Below are 23,774 nucleotides of genomic sequence, written 5' to 3' on the forward strand. Positions count from 1 at the left end.
TTAAGCCCAATTTGGACTTAACCAGCTTATTTTGGGACTTTAGATATACTTAGAACATTTGACATAAGATCAGCTTTAGAAATTCATAAAAGCCATATCCTCGCACAGTATGTTTTTAGTAATTTCATAACAAAACAAACACTGCAACCTGAGATCTTAACCTGTCTTTTACCTAAAGACATAACGATCTATGCTCTTAAATGTGTACTCTCTTCCATCCAGCCGTTGGGTCATTTTATTGATCAATACTTTTCTCTTAGTAGCTTTAAAACAGGCATTATTGACATACCTGCAGGTTTTTTTCCTTTCTCTTTTTGGTACTGGGGATTGAACCCAGGGACATTCTGTGACTGCGCTACACCCCCATCCTGTTTTATTTTTAAATTTGAAACAAGGTCTCACGAAGTTGCTGAAGTTGCCTTGAACTTGCAATCCTCCTATCTCAGCCTCCTAAGTACTGGGATTACAGGTGTGCGCCATCATGCTCAACCTGCACATATTTGTTTATTTATTTTTGATTGGTGCCTTGAAGTTAGACATCTTAATGGGGTTCAAGATGGTGGAGGCACACACGCATACATCGCTCATTTAGCCCTTCCCAGTTCTACCCCATTCCCCCTCCCTCCTTCTCATGCTTGGCTGAGTGACTGGCTTTGATGTGTTTGTGAATGTACATCATAGTCTTCAGGGATTTCCCTCTTCCCTCTCCCACCCCTCAGCTAGGTCTCCTCTTTCCTCATCTGTGCTTTCTCCTCCTTTGTCTAGAGCTCCTCCTATGACTCTTTCCTCCCTAGCTTCTGCATATTAGGGAGAGCGTCCGATTTCTTGCTTTTTGTGACTGGCCAATCTCACTTAGCATAATGTTCTCCAGGTCCATCCGTTTTCCCACAAATTACATAATTTTTTTCTTCTATATGTCTGAGTAAAATTCTACTGTGTACAGACTCCATAGTTTTGTAATCCATTCATCTGTTGATGGGCATCTTGGCTGGTTCCATACTTTGGCAATTGTGACTTGGACTGCACATATTTAGAGTGTACAGCTTGATAGATCGTTTTGTATATGTGTGTCTTGCGAAGCCACCAGTAAAGTCAAGGTCAAGAGCACATTCTTTCTTCCCTAAATTAGTCCTTTTCTATTATATGAAATACTCCAGGCTGGGCATCATAGAGAAAAGAAGCTTATTTAGCTCACCATTTTGGAAGCTAGAAATCCAGACAGCATTGCACCTGCTCCAGGAAGGGGCCCCCTGGCTGCATCCCCTCCTGGCGGGTGATAGTCACAACAGCTGGTACACATGCGGGAAGGAGAGGAACATCACCAGAGAGAGGCTGTGGTCACACAAGAACTACACTTACCCTTCCAAGGATACCCGGACCTCGCCAGTGACCTAAGGACTTCCTGCCAGGTCCCACCTCTTAAAGTACCCATCATCCCTCAACATCGCTCCCCCAGGGAAAAAGCCTCCAACACATGAGGGGTACATTTAATCCATATTCAAACCACAACGACCCCCAGATGTTTCCCCAGCACCTCTCTCTCTACACCAGCAGGTGACCTGTGCATTGCTTTCAATGGATGTGTAGAGATCATCTGCCTTTCTCATGAAATGGGCCACATTTTACCCTGTTTTGAAGATGTGAATATGGGCATGATCTTAACCCTTTCGTGAGTTCTGCTGGCTTTACTTACGCCTCCCCTTTGTATTTTATCATGAGTCTCTGCAGTTTCTGCACGTGTCCAGTGTTTATGACAGATACCAGTGATTACACACTGGAATCATATCCCACGCAGAGCTGGGTGGGCCTTGAACCATAGGGAGTGGCGCTCTGAGAACAAGGTGGCATTAAGAAAGTGCACTGCTCGCGGTGTCTGACCTGCATGAGCAGCCAATAGAAGAAATGAGAAGACCAAATACTGCTTCATTCCTACCCTTAAATTTCAAAATCACAACCCTTAAACATTTCCAAAACTCACAAAGAGGGGAAAGAAGGGCCTCACAATCTAATTAATTTGCTTTGATTGTGTTAGATGCACTCTAAATTATGTGGATTGCAAGGTAATTTAATCACGGGCAAAGGCTGTATCTGGAATTAATCTTCCCACCAGCGCCTAATTGCTCCATTCTACCACTTTGAATAAGTGGGCTTGGTGTTGACGGGGCTCAAGAGGAATCCTAATTGCAGTGGCGTCAGGATTGGGCTCCACCTCATGCCTCTCCTACATTCCCCAGTCCAGTGTTGCTTAGCATGTGTGAGCCTCGGCAGAGACGTTAGCTGGCCTTGGAGATGCGCAACAAACCTGGCTTCCCTACCCGGTCCTCCTCTTGGCACCGAAGCTGGGCCAGTGTGGAAGAATAGGGTTGACTGTTCACGCCATGTATTACCAATCGGTCCTGGTGAAGGGACGCACCCAGCAATCTCTCCCTGCCACATTAATTGTGTAATTTTAGGCAAATTAGAATATATCCATGTTTCATATTTCCTGTCTATAAAATGAAGACAACCCATCTCACTGGGGTTTGTACGACGTTTGATAATTAGGTATATAGAGTCCTTAGGGTAGTACCTGGCACTCCATAAGTGATGGCTGCTAATTACAATGGTGGTTTTCATGGTTTTGTTTTTGTTTATCTTTTTATCATTACCCTGATCAGCTCTTCTCTCCCTGGAGGCAGACTTAGCCTGAATGATCATATAATTAGTGAGAAATCATGATCCCATGATGCAGTCCTTCAAGAGCCACAGACTGAGCCCTCCAGCAAAGGGCATCTTTCCTGAGCAGCCAATCCTCAGCGCTCTGCCTCCTCCCTGTTTCTTGTCCTGCCCATCCTGGCTCACCCGCTGTTCTCTTCCTTCTCAGGGTTTCACCAAGATTAATGCCTTCAACTGGGCCAAGGTGCGGAAGCTGAGCTTCAAGAGGAAGCGCTTTCTCATCAAGCTGCGCCCTGATGCCAACGTAAGCGGCTGGGGTCCGAGGGGCCAGCGGGGCCACAGCTGGAGCATGCTGAGCCAGCAGTTGAGGTCAGGCTCAGCGGGGCCTACCCTGAAGCCGTGGCCAGCTGCCAGCCAGGGACATTTGTAAGGATGATCTCTCAAGTGTCTATGCAGACAACTATATCCAATCATGGATTCCAACTCCATAACTCCACCGCTGGTACCCAGAGAGAGGGTATCCACAGAGAGGGTGTGCATAGATGTGGACCTGGACGGAGGGTCATTTCCCTGTCCAAATCCAGGCCTCCCCCTCCTGGCTGACAACCTGGGCTAGCCTGCCGTTGCATGTCATGGCTGAGACTCCGTCCAGCATTCTTCCATAGTCGAGACACAGCTCACCTACATAGAAGCATCCCTCCTCCCCTCCAATCCCTGCTGACCCCACGCCTCGGTGCAGCTCATTCTCGTGGGCTAACTACATACACCCCACTTCCCACAGAACCCCTAAATGTGTCACCCACACCAGAAAAGGGAAGGACAGCAGTTTCTTCTGCCTGAAACGGCCTTGGAGGAGATACGATGATACGCCATCCCTGGTGTCTGTCCACACCCAGGACAAAGATGATCTCTGGCAGTCCAGGCTTATAATTTACAGCATGGATGAGGTCGGCTTCCACACACGACCTGACTGGGAAGCTAGCAACCATTCTAAATGGTTTTCTGTGGGAAAATGCTTTTTGTAGTTCCAGAAAGCTGACTTACAAAGGAAGAACTGTACCACCTGTCGTCTGCAAGTTGGGTGTGATGCACGAATTATGCCATTAAATTAATTAAATTAATAAATGAATTAATTTAGGTCAAACAGGGTTGCATCTTTCAGCAGTGTCAGAATTTATTAAATGGCAATAAATTCACAAGGTATACCACCCACTTTCATTGGTTGCTCTTCACCAAGTACTCATGGGTCACCTGGTAGTCGTAAGACAGGCAATCACAGGTTCTTTTTTTCCAGTCTGTTTACTAATATCTATAACATTCACACTTTACACAATGATATATATGGGTTACAGAAAGGCTAAGACCAGGTCAGGTGGCCACAAGGTTTCAGGAGGCTGCACTTTGAGCAAAGGCAGAGAGAGATACAGATGCAGGTGTCCCTGCAGGTGGTCAGACAAGATGAAGAACCGGCTTAAGAACTTGTTCAGGGCTTAGAGCTGTCAGGGCAGAACCTACTCTAGGCCAGGGAGGGTGCGGAGGGCAGGCAGCGGGCCCCGTCAGGCAGGGAGACGGACCAAGCTGAAGCCTGTCGACCTCCTAACGTGTTCTCTGGGTGGTCCCATGATGGGTTGGTGTGTGCCTCTGCAACCAGACTTGGGGTCCTCCTCCTCTTACAGGTGTCAGGTAGGGGATGCTTCCTTTGGTGGTCCGGTGTGTTTGGTAAGCTCATGGGCCCACTCTTTCTGGTATGGGGTAGATACACCCATGCATCCATGAGCTACTGATTTAATCTGATAAATTCACAGGGGGCTATTATTTATTAGCATGACTGATTGGTTTATCCATTTGGGCTTCATGGTTGTGCTGGGAAGATGGTGGTTGTCTTCTTGTACAAATAAGGTGTAGTCATTCTACCTTGGCATTTGTACCCAGAGTGGAGTAACTCATGGCAAGCTGCTGCTTCACAAAATGGATTAACTCAGAGCTGGGGCAGCCTGGAAACTGTTGCTCTTATCATGGAGTCCTGCTGCAGGATTCAGTCTCTCCGCACTGAGCCTGCCCAGAACTGCAAGCTCCCCTAGAGTACTTGGACTTGCTGGCAAATACTTGAAGGACTCTGGCAACTTTTGTTTATGCAAAAAGTGTGGGATTAGCAAATTACTACATTCTCTTTCCAAAATCAAAGGGCACAGATATTTCAGCTGAGAGTGACACTATGGTGTTCCGGGGGGGGGGGGGACATTTCCATTTCCTGTCTAGTTCCTGGGGCCACCTGAAGGCTAGAATCACATGTGTTTTAATATAAAAATGACTTGAAACAAAAGTCAACACTGACAGGAACCTGGAGGAAGAAAACAAAAAAGAAATGTGTTTTCATTTTGTTTCTTGTTTGTTTGCGAAACTGGGGATGGAACCCAGGGGCACTCTACCTCTAAGCAACAATCCCAGTCCTATTTTTTATTCTTTATTTTGAAACAGGGTCTCACTGAGTTGCAAAGGGCCTCACTAAGTGGCTGAGGCTGGCCATGAACCCCGATCCTCCTGTCTCAGCCTCCCAAATGCTGGGATTACAAGCGTGTACCACCACGTGTGGCTTTGTTTCCATTATTTTTGAAGGGGGAAAACAGGAGTTTCATAATTAGAATTTGTGAGTGTGTGTATGTGGTACTGAGGATTGAACTCAGGGGAATTCTACCTGTGAGCTATATCTTTAGACCTACTTTTTTTAAACAGGACCCCACTAAGTTGCTAAGGCTGGTCTCGAACCTGCGATTCTCCTGTCTTAGCCTCCCAAGTACTGGGATTACAAGTGCACACCACCATGTCCAGCTAGTAATTGAGGTTTTTTTAAAAGGAGATGTAAGCCAAGTCAACGTAATGTGTTTATGAATTCCATCAAGGACACGATGCCACTTCTGCTCAGTCTCCACTGCTCTTTTCTGTTAGTTCCTATAAGGAATTCTGTAAAGAAGAAAATGGTTGAAACTTACTGTGTCCTTTGGAGCAAGTGTATTTTAATAAATCTTTGCGTTTGAGTCTTGCTACAATAAAATGCACAATTGAGCCAGGCATGGTAGCTCACGCTTGTAATCCTAGCATTTGGGAGGCTGAGACAGGAGGGTCACGCTTCACAAACAGCCTCAGCTACTTAGGCCCTTTGCAACTCAGTGAGACCCTGTTTCAAAAGGAATAAAAAATAGGGCTGGGGTTTAACTCAGAGATAGAATACCCCTGGGTTCCTTCTCCAGTACCGCAAAAAAAAAAAAAAAAAAATGAACAATTGAAATTTGATTGGACAAATTATTTCTGCTCTCTCTCATATTTCAATAGACTATCTTTGTGCAATGGAAGGGGAAAAAACCAAAATTGTATTCTCTCTATGTAGAGCTCATACCAGGACACGCTGGAATTCCTAATGGCCAGTCGGGATTTTTGCAAGTCCTTTTGGAAGATCTGTGTTGAACATCATGCCTTCTTTAGACTTTTTGAAGAGCCAAAACCAAAGCCCAAGCCTGTTCTCTTTAGTCGAGGGTCTTCCTTCCGGTTCAGGTAAGGGCGTCCTTCACACCTACTTGTTGGCCATGAAACGTTTTTCCTAACACCTCTCTTTTCCCGGGTCCTATCAGAGCTGCTGTGATGGACAGCAGCTAGGTGAGGTGAACTGGGCCGTGGGGCCGGTGGCTGGTGGGGGCTTGGTCCCACCACGTGCCTGGGGTCATCATCCTTCTCTACACACCAGAGAGAAACACTAGCAATCCGTCCAGCCCAAACTCTTCCTGTGTTTCTCTAACTCCCAGAGGATTTCTTCTCTCTAGAGAAGCAAAAGTATCTTATTTGGGATGATCTGTAGACCAGCCCATCTTTGGTTTACTTTTCCATTCAGGTTTTTTTTTTTTTTTTTGGTGGCACCGGGGGTGGAACCCAGGGGCTTTTCTACCTCCAGGCTATACTCCCAGACCTACTATATATATATATATATATATATATATTTTTTTTTTTTTTTTTTTTTTTTTTGGTGGTACTGGGGTTCCTGGAAGCCCTTCTACCTCCGGGCTACACTCCCAGACCTATTTTTACATTTTTATTTGGAAACAGGGTCTCCTAAGCCAGCGCGCACTGGCTTCGCGAACCTGCGCGATCCTCCTGTCTCTGCCTCCCAAGCGCGGGGATTACAGGCGTGCGCCACCACGCCCGGCCTATTTTATATTTTAATTGGAAACAGGGTCACACTAAGTTGCTGAGAGCCTCACTAAGTAGCTGAGGCTGGCTTCGAACCTGTGCGATCCTCCTGTCTCAGCCTCCCAAGCGCAGGGATTACAAGCATGCGCCACCACGCCCAGCTTCCATTCAGTTTTCAACAAATGTCTGAGTGCCTGCCACGTGTTGATCGGGCACTGGGAGTCTAACAGTAAACCAAATGGCCCCTAAGATCACAAGAGGCACAGACCTGGTGATGGTTGCTTTATCACCAAAGACTGTTATTAAGTGGGTTTAGCCAATGGAATGTTTTATAAATTCTCTGTAAGGGAAATATCAAGAGACCTCTTGGACACAAAAACACATGTTCTCTTACGGTTGTTTTTACTCCTAGCTAGGCAAAAACTAGCCCATCTCCCAGTTACGGAAGGAGGAGATGTAAAGATGGCAGAATGCTTGGTTTGCGTCTTTAAACAAGAGTGTCCTGATGTCTCTCTCCCTTTATTTTCCCCCCATGGTCTTCATCTTAGCGGCCGGACTCAGAAACAGGTTCTCGACTACGTTAAGGAAGGAGGACACAAGAAAGTACAGTTCGAAAGGTAAGAGTAGCTTCGGTACTGGTTCCACATTCTCCAGGTAATTATTGTTGCCATGTTTCTCCATCCGGGCTCAGCGTCTGCTGACCTGTAGAATTCCTGCATCACTGCCAGCCTCAGCCCGTTTGCTGTCAGCAGCATCGTGCCACCCTGGGGCTGTCACCCAGGAGTAAGATGAGGCAGGATAAGACTGGCCGCGAGGGAGGGGGGTGGCTGGCAGAGATTACAGCCTCCTCAAAGCCTGCTCCCCCCTTAAATATTCAGAATGTGAACTGAAAGTATTTCTGTAAACTTTGATTAAATAAAAAGAAGAAACGGGGTTTATGACTATTATTATTGCTGTTTAGAACATTCCCGGCTCCTAGTATGTTCTAGGCACTGTCCCAAGCACTTGCTTATATGAATTTACCAACCTTGATGAGTCTCGTGACCTGCTGAGGCTGTCCTTGAACTTGTGATCCTCCTTGTCTCAGCCTCCCAAGTACTGGGATTACAGACTTTATTTCTTTGGGCTTGGAGATTTCTTTGGTTTGGGAATTTACTGAGAACTCAGTGAGCTCTGTCTTCTTTTATCCAATTTTTGAGTGTGGAGACTCTCTAAGAGGCTCTAAGAGGAAAGCTAAGTAACCCAGGACTCCCGGCTGGTAAGGGGCACTGTTCAAGGGGCTCCAGAGCCCAGGACCCTTCCACACTGTTGTGCTGCGCACAGGGAGCCATAGAGCCCATGAGGAACTTAGACTAAGGTGGAAGGAATAAAGGGGTGGCCTGCGTACCACTGAGTGCATGTGGTTATGTATTTTTTCATTTTAATCATTTAAATGTTATAGTAATGAATACAGAGGGCAGCACACGCCCACACTCTTACAGCTTAGAATGAGCAGCTAGTAGGTTGAGCATCCCCAATCTAAACGTCTGAAATATGAGGTGCTCTAAACGCTGAAACTTTAGCACCAACTTTACACCACAAATGGGAAATTCCATCCTTAGAATAGTTTAATAGATAGAATATAGTTTAATAGTTTAATAGATGGAAATTCCATCACTTAGAATAGTTTAAGGTATTAAAGTCTACAAAACAAATGACTATCCTGTTTGGGTCTGGGTTCCATCCCTAAGATAGCTCATTATGCATATGCAATATCCCCAAACCCAAAGAAATACAGTCTATAATCCCAGTACTTGGGAGGCTGAGACAGGAGGATCACAGGTTCAAGGACGGCCTCGGCAAGTAGTGAAACTCTCATCAACCTAGTGACCCTGTTTCAAAATAAAAATAAGCCAGGCATGGTGGTGCATGCTTGTAATCTCCACGCTTGGGAGGCAGAGACAGGAAGATCATGCAGGTTCGAAGCCAGCTGCCGCGCTGGCTAAGAGACCCTGTTTCCAAATTTTAAAAAGTATAAAATAGGTCTGGGAGTGTAGCCCGAAGGTAGAAGGGTTTCCAGGAACCCCAGTACCACCAAAAATAAAAAATTAAAATTAAAATTAAAAATAGGGCTGGGGATGTCACTCAGAAGTAAAATTGCCCTAGGTTCAATCTCCACTACCACAAAAAAATGAAAAGAAACTACTTCCGGTCCCAAGCATTTTAGATAAAGAATATTCAACCTGTATTAATATTTTGACATACGTATTTCTGGGATTCCTTCTCTTCTTGGTTTGTGGCTATTGTACTTACAGATATAGCTAAAACTTCTTTGAACCACAACCTTCCTTAATTCCCCCAATACTTTGAAGGAGTGAGTTGATTGGTGGCTATTGCCTTCATTGTAGAACTGATCTAGAAAACATGTATCCACATTTCTGAGTTGATTTCATACTCTTAGGCCACAGAGAACAACTTAGGACATCCCGGGGTCTGGCCACTGGTCCTGTGACCTTCCCTGTGACTACAGGGTGCTGCTCAGCGGCTCATACTTCTTAATCTGTTGGACATGGGATGCTAGAGAATCCGTTAGGTCATATATAACCCCTGGACCTGCAGTGTTAAAAAAAAGAAAGAAAGAAAAAGAAAAGACAGAAAGAAAGGATGACTGCCGGGCATGGTGGTGCACGCTTGTAATCCCAGCACTTGGGAGGCTGAGACAGGAGGATCACACAGGTTCAAAGCCAGTCTTAGTGAGGCTCGAAACTTAGTGAGACCCTGTTTTCAAATAAAGTATAAAATAGGTCTGGGGGTATAGCCCAGAGGTAGAAAAGCCCCTGGGTTCTACCCCCAGTACCACCAGAAAAATAAATAAAAATAAAAAAGGTGACTGTGTTTCCAAGTCTTCTTTATAAAAGCAGCTTGATAGCCAAGTGTGATGGTGCACACCTATAATCTTAGTACTTGAGAGGCTGAGACAGGAGGATCTCAGGTTCAAGGCCAGCCTCAGCAACTTAGCAAGAGCCTATTTCAGAATAAAAAATAAAAAAGGCTGAGGGTGTAGCTCAGAGGTAGAAAGACCCTGGGTTCAATCCTCACCACCAAAAATAAAAATAATATGTATGTAAAAGCAGCTTAAAATGTCTTTGTTATGAAGGGAAGGCCTGATGCCCCAAACAGAGCATCCTTTGGTTTCATTTAAAAACAACAGTCTCCTAACTTGAGCTATCCCGTGTGATTCCTCCCAGAAAACACAGCAAGATTCATTCCATCAGGAGCCTTGGTCCTCAGCCTACAGAACCAAATTCAGAAGTGCCAAAACAGGTCAGTGACGTGACCCCTTCCACCAGACTTCCTCTACGGCGCGCAGAGATTTACCACCTGTTTCCCAGCCCTGCGTCCTTTGCCTTGGGGTGTGTTAATGGATGGACACCTAGTCAGACACAGGCTTTCACCAGGCAGGCTATGTGCCCTGTGCAGGCAGCCTAGGCACAGTGGCCTCTGGCCCACGGCCTGCTTTCAAGCCCTGAGAGACTGGCTCTGTTGGCTTGAACTTGGCTTAGGGTAGAGCTGAGCCTGCTGGCCGGCTAAATCATTCCACTGGGGTAAAGAGACCGAAGCCTCCAGATGTGGTGGTGCACACCTGTAATCCCAGTACCCGGGAGGCTGAGACAAGGGGGATCGCAGATACAAGGCTAGCCTCAGCAACTTAGTGGGACCCTGTTTCAAAATTAAAAGGTCTAGGGGTGTAGCTCAGAGGTAGGATGCCCCTGGGTTCAATCCCCAGTACCAAAACAAGAAAGAAGAGAGGGACAGAGGATCCATTTTTGCCACCACTGGGCATGGCCACCCTGGCAGGGCGCCAGGTTGGGAAGCCGTGGCCAGCCCAGCGCTGGTCAGCGAGTTCCCAGGGCATGTGTTACGAGGCAGTGGCCACTCCTGGCAGCAAGGGCGTTAGCACTCTTGCTCTAGGGGTGGAGAGAGCTCCAGGGTTTTTTCAGGGTTTTTTCTCAAAGAGAAGGAAAGCTCTGTCAAGGAAGAACGTGGAGGAGGTTTCATTGTGCCAATCTAAAAAGAGCCCTCCACCATGCATGCCTCCCCAAGGCACAGAAGCCGAGACAGTGTTGGCGGTGTGTCCGCAGGCTGCGCCAGGACCCCCTGCTGGGTTTTCCTTCTGTCCCTGCCCGCCCTTCCCTGGGAAGCCCATTGGGGCCCAGAAGGGCTGTCTTATCTCACAGAAACTTTGGGAACCCAACCTGAGACTAGGAGTCTTAGAAGGCAAAGCCGTGCCTAATTTGTGCTGCTGGGTACCCCGCCTGAGCTCCCCTTCCGGAAGCACCAGAACCTTCCGGTCATGACAGACTGACTTCTCTGAGTGCCCGCCCTCCCCATCCAAGTGCACTGTGCAGGCCCCAGAGAGGGAGGGACAAAAGGAGAGAGGAAGGGAGGGAGGGCGGGAGGGAGGGAGGGAGGGAAGGAGGGAGGGAGGGAGGGTTCTGACTGTACTGCCCACCCCTGGAGCCTAAGGAAACGTCATTAACTTAGACTCTGACTTCTATTTCTGTCTGCCATGGTATAACAGCATCCCTTTTCTCTTTCCCACCCCACCCAGTCTCCAAAGAACTCCAGCCTTATATTTAGAGAAGGTACTGAGTCCCCCAGGGGCCAGGGCTGCCCTCCGGGGAAGGAACTGAAAGTTTCCACTGAGGAGCCGGGGCCACGCCGAAGCCCGGCTCTGAACGAGAGCCCTCCGGGGATCAAGCCCGCAGATGGAGATATCCCGCCACCACCCGAGGAGCAGGAGGAGGAGGAGGAGGACCCGGGCATCGGGGATCCAGTCCCGCCCAGCCGCCCGCAGCCCCCGCAGCCTAGCACAGGTCCAGCATCCCGGGCTGCTAGAGGCAGCAGCACCTCTATTCCCTTCATTGACTGCAGTGACGTAGATAGCGAATACGACCCTCTCAGAGAACAAGTGTCGCGGTCCCAAACAAATGACAATTATGAGGGTGATCTGACCAGCGGTGTTTATCTGCTCTCCGGGGATGAGAGGCACGCAGGGGGTAGACTTAGGGCTTCCCCTCCCTCTGCAAAGTCCTCCCGGCCCCCTTCTGGAGAATTCCTTGATGACAATTCAGCAGACATAACCTTTGACGTGAGCAGGAGCCACGGACCCCCGAGACATAGCTCTCTGATAGATGAAATGTTCCGAGCCTCGGCTGGGCACAGCCCCCTGGCCACCCCACTGTCCCCCAGTAGCAGAAGTTCAAGTCCAAATATGAGTTGGGACAGGACTGGGTCTCAAGGCTATGTTTCTGAAAACGGACATGACCTTAGAGAAAAGAGTCTGATGGAAGATTCTCTCCCAAGCAGGGACCCTCTTTATGCAAGCTGCTCCCCCATCTTGCAAAGGCCGTACCTACGGACCCTTCCTAGTAGGTACAATAAGTCAGAGACAGACCCGCTCATCCTCAGCCAGGTAGCATCCACCCCAGAGGACCTGGATAGGCTAGATGACCACAGGAAGGGAGTGCTGGCCAACAGGGCGGCTGCTGAAGTCCGGGTGCTGGCCAATGGCACACCTCTTGCGGGTCCCACCTCAAAGATCCCCCTCGAGCCGTCAGTGTGCGCCAGCGGTATGGCAGGCCAGCTGGCTCCCCTACATGTGACTGAGGGCTCCAGCAGCGGCACCGAATCCAGTGATTTGGACTCTGCTGTGGTGAGCCCTTCGAGCCAGCCCCTGGCATTTGGTCCCCCCGCAGTGCTGTGCTCCCCTTCTGTGCGGAGAAGCCAGGTGGCCTTGGGTTGCCTTCCCCTGAGCCAGGAGGAGGAGGAGGAGGAGGAGTGAGGAAGTCTGAAGGCAAGTGGTCTGCTGTTGGTAACCTGGGGTGGCGAGCCCAGTGTGGCCACAGATCTGATCTGTTCTGGTGGCTTGTTAATTTTTAGTCAACATTTGTTAGTGGAAGTTTTGGACAGGCACAGGTTTGGGTAGGGCATGCCTCTAAGACTTCTAAGGCCTTTAAGAAAAATCAAAACTTCACACAAGTGGCTTGTTCCCAGAAAGGGTGGAAAAAGTCCTAATGACAAGTCACCAGGAGAAGGCTTCTTTTAGTGGTGGAAGGCTTGGAGGAAACACTTCATGATAAAACTGGTCATGTGTATAGTGTGATACAGGGCAGTTTTCTGTGTATGTGGTTATGTGTGCAGCTCCCTCTTTCTATTATCTGAGTGCTTCGCCCAAGTGTCACTGAGATCCACAGGAGAGTCATTGGCTACCTCCCTTCTCTCTTTTCTAAAAGGTGGGCTGCTTTTCTGTGCCTCGTAGAGCTTGGACAAAATTCAAGGCCAAGTGTAAGTTGATTGCTGGTTGAGGTGGTGCTGGTGAGATCATAGTGCAGAATAATTAATATTTGGGTAGGAAGGATCTGGGATTATTTCTGCTTCCTGGGCTTCATCTGAAATGTTGTAAAGGTCATCTCATCTTGGTGAATTGTCGTGCCCTGGCCATGGTCCGTTTGGTTTGGGTTTGCATTGCTGGGTTGAGTTTCTAGTTGTGTATTAAGAAGTCGCCGTTCTGGCTCTCAGAATCTCTTGGTGAAACAGCACAGCCATTGAATAGCGATGCAGGGTAAAGGAGGACCTCTCAACAGACTCCACTGTCCCCAGGAAGTCAGCCCCCTAAGTGCCTGCCTGTCAATCAGGAGCAGCACAGAGATGGAGAGTTCTCCAGGACCTTGCTGCAGGTTGGTTTCCATGCACAGTTTTATGACCAGAGTCCTAGTGGCACTTGGAGGCTTCTCTGAAACAAACAAACAAACAAACAAAAAGTGTAAGTAGCCAGAGTTGACTTCTATTTAAACCTTGCCCACCCTGGTCGGCTCCTGTCACCCAGCATTTCTACCCGGTAGATCAGGGATCCCGGTTTTCTCATACACACTGGAATCACCTGAGCCATCGTAAACGTTCTTGATGCCTGGCCCTGACCTTCGCAATTTTAGTCTGTCGATCTAGGATCTGGCTTAGGCCCCTAGAAGATACTAATAGGCGACCTGGGTACTTCTGAGCCAGACCCAATGGCCTTGTAGAATCTACTGGAATCTATTAAAAGTGTTAGCTAAGTTCTTGGCTTGCTTGCATAGTCAGAAAAACATCAGTAAGTGAAATGCTTTTGTTTTTTAATGCCTGTTATTTGTAACTTTTTAGTCTTTGGTACTTTTTTAAAAAGATGTAGAATAAAATTTTTAGATGCAAAGTAACTACCTGACTATTGAAGAGAGTGGAAACGATGACACTTCCTGTTGTGCCACTTACAAGACCTTCTGAGACCCGTCCTGTGGCCTCCTCACTGGGAAGAGTGAGGCACATTTAGGAAACCGAGTAGAATTTGGCAGCAGGATCTAACGAATGGCAATATCCACTCACCTCTGGTTCATGAATGACCGTCTGTCCACATGAATGCCATGAAGTCACTTTCAAAGATTCTGAAAACTGAATCCATTTTTATGCAAACATTTTTGTTGTGATTTTGTAATCATTTGATTCAGTGCATGACTGATGAATCAAACTGATGTTTGGATAGTTTTTGAAAGTTTTTCATTGAAGTAGTCTATTTCTGTCTTGCTCTAGACTTAAATATTCAGCAGAATCACAGAATTTGGAAACTTGGAAAGAGACCTTAGAAATTATCTAGGCAAACCTTCATTCTGAAGGAGAAATCTTGATCTGATGAAGTGACTTCACATAGTCCTAGAGCTGTTACACAACAAAGCTGAAACTCACCGGGATCACTAGATTCCGGCTTTATACTCTATGTGATGTCTTGGTGCAATAGAACCTTTGAGAACTTATATTTTAATTTCTGAGAATCTTGTATAATTAATAATCAAAATCAGATGTGACGAATAGGGAGCGTGTAGACTTAGGCAATTATAAGTGGGGAAAACTACTACTACTTTTTATATTGTGGGGTTTTGCAGTTAAAACATGTCTTTGCATATTCTGCTTAAACTTAGAAAAAGTTGTCAATTTGCTATACGAAAGCCTTGTCAAATGTGAGCTGAGCCGTTAAGTTGGGAGTCAGGTTGCTTCACTGTCGAGGTGGTTTGATTCAAGTGAGTTTTCTTTTTACCTCTAATTATACAGCAGCCTGGTAATGAAATATGACTGAGCCCTTCTTATTAACTTCTAATGTGAATATAATAGGAGCCATCAAATATAAACCTCTAAAGCAAAACACACTCCTGCAGTTGTTTTGTTTTTTTTCCTACAGAAGTGAGTGTATCTAGTTGAGAGCAGCCGGTCTGTCTTTCTGTGGGAGTTTTACAGTGCTAGGCATTCCCATGTACAGAATTGCACATGGGGTTTTTCTCTTTGGCTGGTTTTGACCAAGCCAAAGCAATTCAATTTCTGCTTCCTGGCCAGTTTTTAGTTAAGCGGCAATCCTGCTGTCATTCATAGTGCTTCATACAGTAGGAGTAGAGCTTGAGCCAAGACTATCTATTCTGCTTTTGCTGAAAATATTTCCCGGTTGTCTCCAGGGAAGCTAGAGTTCTACCCTCATAAAGACCCCAGCACATTGGTCAAAGAATAAATACATGTATGCTTGGAGCCCGGTGAAACAAGTTTTCTGAGGGGACACATTCTCCCCTGTGCAGAGCTCAAGAAAACCCATCCTTACTAACCCACCTTCCACACCCTGACTTTTGGGAGATTGCAGTCCCCAGCCTGCAGTCTCAGTGTGTGGCTTTTAAGGGTCTGCAAAGAGGTGGGGGAAGGTCAAAGATAGGGTTGGATGTGAAGAATAGGGAGCAGAGATCAGAGAATGGGTGAATTCATTCAGATTCCCAAAGGGCTTCCCAAAGTGCATCAACTAATCCTTAGGAGACAATAGTCGGTGTGCGGTCCCCTGCTCAGCAGGGAATCCGGGCTTTCAGCCACTGGCCGCTCTCTGCTGCTCTTGAATTGATATCTTAAAGTCCTGGATAGAAGATAAACCTTGAAGCCTTTCTCGGCTACTCTTGGGCCTCATTGCATTAATGTCTTGTGTTGCATATTACTTCAAAATATGTAAATCGCAGGCCCTTTTGTGGTTGCTTTTGCAATTGCTTCTCAAGGGCAAACTAAAAAGGCAAGAAATTCTTTTAGCATGAAGAAATGCATGTAATGAGTTCCAGAAACTTACAATGAATTGCTCCGGCTCCTCTCCCAGTCATCTGGATGCCATCGATGTATTTTATTAGACAGGCATTTAATTAGAGGAAGCCTGTGCGCCAGACTCTCCCCTGCTTGGGTACTTAGTTCATCTTTGGGAATTTCTTGAAGATTTATCTCACTGAGCTATGCCGCGTGGCCTGCACTTAAGATGTGAATAATAACAACTTTCTTCTTGAGGACTTCTTTGAAAAGCCAAACCAAATAATACTAAAAGATCTAAGCCTGCAAAATAAAATTATGGCATCAGCCTCTCAATTTCCACAAAGCATCTGAAGTCCAGTCTGTCCTCAAGATGCTTTGCGGATTAGCCTTGGAATCATTTTGATTGTGTTGTCAAGCAATATCCACAGGAAGAAAACAATCAGATATTAAACTCTAAGTTTCAATGTTGGGAAAACCGTTGTGAATGTGCACGGAGATTCCTTTTTCATATCTAGAATCAGAGATCAAATATGCATTTAATCACCCTTTTTCACCTAAAACATTATTCCATGTTTCAACACAGAATGGGCTTGGAACTGTAGCCACCAGTGAGTCATTCAGTTACAGGGAGACTCCACTTAAAATTAAGACATCTGGAGCTCCCTTAGCTATTGGGTTTATTTTGACTTTATTTGCTTCTCTCTCAATCACTTGGCTTTGCCTGGGCCCTTACTCAGATTGGCTAGAATTTCAGGAGCTTTCATAAAAAGTCATGAGTTGAGTTGCTCTAAGGCTGGCCTTCCTCAGTTTTCATGGCATGAGTCTATTCTATTGCTGCTAAATTTGGCAAATGAAATTGCAAGCATCTTCGTAGGCAAACCTTATCCTAGAAACAGCTTCTTTGAACCTTAAAGAGGCGAACATTTCAAAGTTGTCCATTCCTAATAGCTCTCGGAGTTTTATAATCAACCACAATGGCCAAATCTCTCAACCCTCCTGAGAGAAAGGTACTATTGAATGAGCTTCCCGGAGCATGGAGTAATTGGGGAATTTACTCTGGTGACATCAAAGAATGGACTGGCCGTTTCCTCCTTGATAATTTATTCCGTCTGTTTCTGTATGATGGGTTAAAACTTTAGACAAGAAAATGGGGTCTCTCGGGAACATGGTGCATACCTCAAATACCAGCTGCTGGTGTTTAAAATAAAGCACTGACCCTTAGGCCAAAATTAATGGGCCACTGAATGTAACTGTTTTATTTTGATTAATAACAAATATAATTAAAAGCAAAAGAAAATCTCCATGAGGATTTGGACATGGAGTTGGCCTAGAATTGTAGACATCTAAGATCAAAAGTGGCCTGGTTCCACCAGTTTGGACATACACCTGAAAAAGGCACTTGTGTTTCTTTGAGTCACGTAGAGAGAGATTTCAGAGCACTTCCCCTGCTGACGGAAACTGCAGGGGTAGACTTGTATCTGTTGGGGGTGGGTCTTGTTTTGAAAAGTGGTCTTCATAAAATAAACAGCACATCACTTTCAGGAAGCTATAGGTGAAACCTCTAACTCACAGAGCTTGCTTTTCTAGTGAAAGCAGTTAAACACCCTGCTGAAGGTATGGGAGAACTAGAAAGTCTTTTCCTGCAAGCTCACAATATCGCCTGGATCCTGGTTTGTTTGGGATGAGGGTAGGGAGGATTGACTGGCTTGGGCCTCGCAGTGTACCTGGAAGGGTGTCCCCCAGCACCTCCTGGCTTCTGGCTCTGGAAGTTGTAGGGCTATAACTTCCAGGGAAAGTCGGCTCCTTTGTCTTCCTGAGGGCTCTGGGTCAGGCTACATGGGATGTGCCTGAGGGTGATAATGGAAAGACTAAAACCCAGCGGTAAACAAGGGCTGGTCCAAAAGGCTAACTCTAATCTTGTCATGGAGAATGGCTCTGGAGGATGCTGGAGCTTGCTGCCAGGGCCAGGTGGGCAATTTCAGAAAAGGGAGGCGTGATGAGAAATCCCTGAAATGCAAAGCTTGTCAAAAACCAGAGGCACGAAGATCAAGCAGGAGCCGCTGGAGGGGCACGCGTGGCGGCGGCGAGGCAGTCAGTTGGCGTTATCACCAGTCTGGGCCGTTACTCTGAACGGAGAGATGTAGAAGGGTCATTTAGGAGCCGTGGTGGACTGGCGGCCTGTCTCTCATTACTCACAGGCCAGCATTTCTGGCTCAAGAAACCGAGCTGACAACTCCTTTCTCCTGGGCTTCCAGGCCCCTTCAAAAGAGCACTGGCCGCTCTGCTTGCAGAGATTTATAGAAAGACCCAAGACAGATCTTCTCACTCTCTCCAGAAGCATCTAGAATGGCTGATGGACCAATCCCCTCGCTTTTCCCCTTTCCTGCCTTCAAAAGTTTCTGTAAACCTAACTAACCAAATCTCACCAGCTTGACCTGTATTATTAATCCCTCCTGTTCTGTGTGCACATTTAATACTGTAGGCAATATGTCTGATTAAAAAAATCGCTACTACACTAAATTAACTTTAAAACAGGAAAGGCTGGGGACTTCATGCTCATTTTTGTCATTTGTTTAATAAATCTGAGAAACGTTTTTCTGTTGTTCCATTATACGCACCGCCTTGTCAGCATGTACTCCACTGGGAGGAGAAGCTCTGTTTGCAATTTTCTGTCTTGACCCTCAAAGCATGGCGTAGCGCCTGTTCCCTGTATTGTTGGAGCAGATGTCTGATGTCTTGTCTTCTTTTTTTTTTTTTCCTTAAACACGTATGAATACCAATTTGTACTTGGAATACCTGTTTCCTCTAGAACGCAGCGATCCTGCTCGCTCCACGGCACACCGTTACACGAAGAGTCCCACCATCGTCCCAAGTGCCGTGTTCCACTAAGCTGGGGACCCAGGGGACAGAATCTGCTTTTCTGGCTTCTATCACGGCCTGTATTTTATACCGCGGGCAGTGCGTGGAGCGGGAGGCCCTTGCAAGCGAGCAGGATCGCTGCAGATGGGGGAAGATCTCCCCGAAACAGAGCGCATCTGTGAAAGCAGCCTACATCCAGGAACTCAGACCGCTGGCCGCAGTGGATCACGCTGTGAATGGAAACATCAATTTAAACAGGGACAAATGAAACTGGGTGTGTTCGGGTGCCTGTAATCCCAGTACTTGGGAGATTGAACAAGAGGATGGCAGGTTTGAGGCCAGCCTCAGCAATTGGGCAAGACCCTGCTTCAAAAGTTAAAAGGCTGAGGGGGTATCTCAGAGGTAGAATGTCCCTGAGTTCAATCCCTGGTCTCAAAAAAATTAAATAAAAACAAAACAGGGATAGAAAATGTTGTATAGACCCTATCATCAGAGACCCTGGGTCTGCGTCTGTCTTACTGGGAGCTGTGGTAGAAGGCTCCCCGGCCAAGCCCCAGGTGCCATCTCACGGCTAGCGAGCTATTTCTCCTTGCAATGGGTCTCCCGAAGTGTAGGCTTCGACAGATGCTGTCTGGTTCCTCTTCTCTCCACTGCAGTGGCGTGCGGTAGCTCCCTAACGCACGGATCCCCACCACTGGGAAGACGCCTGTCTTCTCCGGTGACAATGAGCTTGGTGACTGTTAGCATGGAAAGACAAACTCATGGAACAGTGTGTGCACGCTATTGCTATCTCTTGTTAAGCTAAACTGAAGAGGCTTTTACTTGTCCTAACAGGTATCTTGCTGTAAAAACTGTCCATTGTAACTGTTCTTTCCCACTGACGGCTGAAGCTTTGTCCTGAATGCAAGATGGTATTTTTCATTGGTATGAGGCACCTTGTTCTCACCCCAACCCCGCCACCACCTCCACCACCACCCCGCCACCACCATCTTCAAAGGAGCGTTCTCCATCTTTTCTCATACGTGAAAGCAAGCTTGCGCACTCACCACCATTTTCTCCCCTACTAGTGACATTTCTCTCTTTATTTTTCTGCAAGTTCTACCCACTGTTGCTTTTCTGAATTGCTTGGCGATGGACTGGGAAGTGGATGCTTAGCTGCTTGTAAAACTTTTCTTAAAGGAACGGGGTCTGAGAAGCACATAGACATTCCCCTCGGCAACCTAAGGTATTGAGAAGAGGACAGCACCGTTCACGTGGTAATCCCATGCCCTGGTCTCTCCTGCAGGACCTTATAATTTCAATACGATATGCCCAACCCTTCCCATAGATCCCATTGGACAAGAACCCAGCCTAGGCCTCAGACCCTAGTGAGTCCTGCATATTTTGAAGAACACCTCTGATTTAGCACAACATCGATCTTTTTTGATAACTGGCTTTCCAAATTGATCATCTCTAGAAATTCTATCATATTCTATTTCAGAGAGAAGTGTGGATTTAAAAAGAGCCTTTTAAAAAATAGATAAAAACCTGCATGTCTAATGCACTTGCTACATGTGCCCTAGCAACATATCTGGGTTCATAGTTCAAATCTCTTATAGTTTAGAGGACACTAAACTATGTATTTTAACCTAGAGAGAGAACCACAAAGAGGAGACAGTTCACAATAAACAAGTGGTATCTAGAAGCTTATAAATCATTTTACTTGAGGGGATGTTGGAGACGTTTTAAAAAGAGATTGAAACAGCAATCAGTATTCTTATTTTCACCAATATTTAACAAAAACCTGTGGATTACTCTTTTTAAAATTAATACCAGACTTTCTAGTTCCTTCTTTTGTGGAAAAAACACCACTTGCCTCGTTAACAATTAGAGATTGCCAGTTGATCGGTTTACAGAGCAGGGCAGGTATAACTAAGTGTTCTAAATGCTGTTGTTTTTTTTTAACTTAAAAAAGTAGATTAGCACTTTTTTTCTTCTCCCAGAATGGTGTGACTTTGTCTTTAAGCCTTTCACATAAACTGAAGAGGTAGACATTTAATCTGAAACTTGTGCCGGAAGGCAGGAAGGCAGGAGTCAGACTTGATCAAGTTCCATGCTCCCAGTGGGTTTCAATCCCTTGGGTGAAGACTTGATGGAGAGATGATTCTGCCAGTCTGGCCTCCCCAGGACCAGAAAAGAATTATGATTTATTCAGTGTGAGTGTGTGTGTGTGTGTGTGTGTGTGTGTGTGTGTGTGGTGCTGGGGATTGAACCCAGGGGCACTCTCCCTCTGAGCTAAGCCCCTCGCTCCCCCTTTTTAAGTAGCAGAGGGCCTTGCTAAGTTGTTGAGGCTGACTGTGATCCTCCTGTCTCGGCCTCCCAAGTACTGGAGCATGCACCACCACACCTGGCTATGAATGTATTTTAAACTAGAGAGAGAGAAGGGGCAAGAGAGTTTCTAGGCTGCGTGATAAATTGAAATCCATAAATATAGCAGTGCTATTTTGAAGTTCCCTAATTGTTTGTTGTGCAAGAAAGTATGCATATAAGAGAATTTTAAAGAGCAATTAGCAGAAACACCTCCGTGGAGAGCGGTGTTACTCAGGCATTGCCTGTCCACTGGGGCACCGTAAACATAATCTCTGCACAGTGTAAAGAGGTTGGTGCTCATGAAATCATTGGGAAAAGAAGAATTTCACAGTTATTACCCTGAAATGTAAGTGAATGTCTAATAAAAAAAAATCCAGGGCCATTTCTGGAAGTAGAAAAAATGTTTTATAAAACATTAGAAACTTCCAGAATACTGGAAGGTACTTGCAGATAGTCATTGTTTCTTTTTTTTTTTCTTTCTTCTAATCTTTTTAAACTTCTTTCTGACTATTGCCTTAATAAGCAGGTGCTTCTTCACAGGATCCCCCAAATTATTTACCCAGTGCTCTCTGATGAGAGATATTACTTTGTGCTTTGTTATAAAGGAAAAGTGATTTAGAGATAAGCGAGGCATCGTCATTTCTTTGGGTAGCATCAGTGATGGTCACAGTCTGCTCCCCGCTGCCTGGGGTTGTGACTCTTCCATGGAGGCGACAGCCCATGGGATCTGAACAGGCTTCATAATCCTGTACAAATCAGATCGGGTGCGTCTTGTCTAAGGACAGGACCACTTTTTTTTTTTTTTTTAATAAAATGGACTACTTCAGTGAACACCGATTCCATGTTTCCATGTGGTTCGAATAACTCAGCAACCTCGGACACCAGCTTCCTTTAGACAACTGGCCCGTGTCGACACCAGTTTGTACAGACTCTGGTCAACACTCCGGCTCCAAGTCAAAAGGGAATTTTAATTACTCACCAAGCTGCCAAATTCTACAAATTGCCCTTCTTGGCACATTGCATTGACTGGTGAATGTAAGTGAGTGACTTTTTTTTTTTTTAAGAGGTCACTTAGACAATTTCAAGGCCTTGAGCAATTTCTCTTGCAAGAGGAGAAGAGGATCTCTTCTCCATGACCCAACTCATATTTGCGAAGTTGAACTTTAGAGAGCCAGGCCTTTGCCATCTTTAGAATTGCTGAGATTTCTAGATCAGGCTATTTGATACGTCTTGACTTACTGGTAACCCCTACTCACCTTCCTTTCTTGGCCCTCCTAGTAGACACTAACTCCTCTTAGGAAAGGAAATTCCCGACCTAATCTGGTCACTCCCCGGGTGTGCCTGTTGCATATATAAAATTGGGGTCACAGGCATCTTTGGGACCCATGAGTGAAATACAGCAGGCGTTCACCCACAACCCAAGGGCTTATCCCAGCTGCCCCACCTTCGCCTAGGTACACAGGCAACGCCAATGTCTTTACGCAGCCTCTGTTCTGAGTCTCCAGCGTATGGGGATTCTTCCAAACCTAATTGTCATCTCTGAAGCGTGCCCTGCCTTCTTGGCAGGGTAGCCCCTCTCCTGGAGCCAGCCTGCTGCCTTATCCTTTCTGCCTGTCCTTGGGTGGGATGCAGCAAGGGCCTTGGCATTCCACCTTTGGGGGGTGGGAGTGAAAGGGGTGGGTGACCACGGCAAGTTGCTTTCTCTCTGTTGCTGGGTGCTCTGGGGCCCATGATTCCTGTCTCCTCGCAGCTCACCTCCCCCTACAGCTAGCCTCCTAATGACTTTTTAATTCTTGCTCCAACTCTTTCAATGATGCGGTGAAGGCTTTTTTTCTGTTCCACGTCACTGCAAACCCAAGGCCCAGCATGCTCTCGCTTATAAACCGCCTTCCCCAGTCTCGCACACGGCGTGAGAGCTGACAGTAAGCCCCATGTCCTGCTAGACTCCTGGAGGACGAATCCAAAGCAACCCACGGCCGCTCACAAATGCATGAACTGTTCTGCTCTCTAGACAAACTGCCAGGATTTCTCTTTCCTAATTCCTATTTGTAGAGATAACAGTATCCTTTTTGTGTTTTTTTAAGAAACCAGAGAATAGTGTAGTTCCTCAAAGCAATTGCAGTTATAATGTGCTGTCACGATTTCTATTTGATAAGTTCCTATTCTTTCTCAATTATTGTATCCAGTTGTGCACTAGTGTCAATAAAATTGACATTTGTGAAGCAATTTCTGGCCTTTTTCTCCGGGGTTTGCTGGGTCTGGTGGTATGTGGGGTGTTTGGGTCTTTTTCTAACACCAAGACTTCTTTTCAGTGAGGTTTGTTAACAACGCGAGATTTTGTTGTGGTGGTTTTTTAACGTGAACTTCTTAAATCTACCTTTTCCTCACATTTTCTGATCTTGTCATTCAAGATTCAAGAAATCTGCTCTTGGTTGTTTTCCAGGTGTGGTGGCTCTTCACACGCCTGTGTTGGTGAACCAGCTAACTGGTCGACCTGGCGGGGAGGGTTGGGGGCCGGTGGTGGCTCCTCCAGAGTTCATCCCTCCTGGTATCAAATTCACTACACTTACTTCATCAGCTTCATCCCAGGCTGCTGTCTTGTAATTTCAAAACGCATACGA

At 46.3% G+C, this 23,774-nt stretch overlaps 1 protein-coding gene across 5 annotated transcripts in view; it reads left to right on the forward strand.

Annotated features, from left to right (window-relative positions):
- Positions 1–23,774, forward strand: part of FARP1 (FERM, ARH/RhoGEF and pleckstrin domain protein 1) — a gene marked incomplete at both ends in the record, with an annotated part of 238,806 nt that overhangs the window by 172,472 nt on the left and 42,560 nt on the right. For 4 of the 5 annotated variants that reach the window (XM_080690177.1, XM_080690179.1, XM_080690180.1 and 1 more), the window contains 5 exons: positions 2,864–2,959; positions 6,041–6,204; positions 7,383–7,451; positions 10,062–10,137; positions 11,426–11,690. In XM_080690177.1, coding sequence (XP_080546303.1) covers positions 2,864–2,959; positions 6,041–6,204; positions 7,383–7,451; positions 10,062–10,137; positions 11,426–11,690 — 670 coding nt within the window. Of the gene's footprint in view, positions 1–2,863; positions 2,960–6,040; positions 6,205–7,382; positions 7,452–10,061; positions 10,138–11,425; positions 12,093–23,774 lie in introns of all 5 variants that reach the window. The other variant, XM_080690176.1, reaches the window with a different exon arrangement.

The sequence above is a fragment of the Muscardinus avellanarius genome (genome assembly GCF_963383645.1).
Source record: "Muscardinus avellanarius genome assembly, chromosome: 2".
Lineage (NCBI taxonomy): Eukaryota > Metazoa > Chordata > Mammalia > Rodentia > Gliridae > Muscardinus > Muscardinus avellanarius.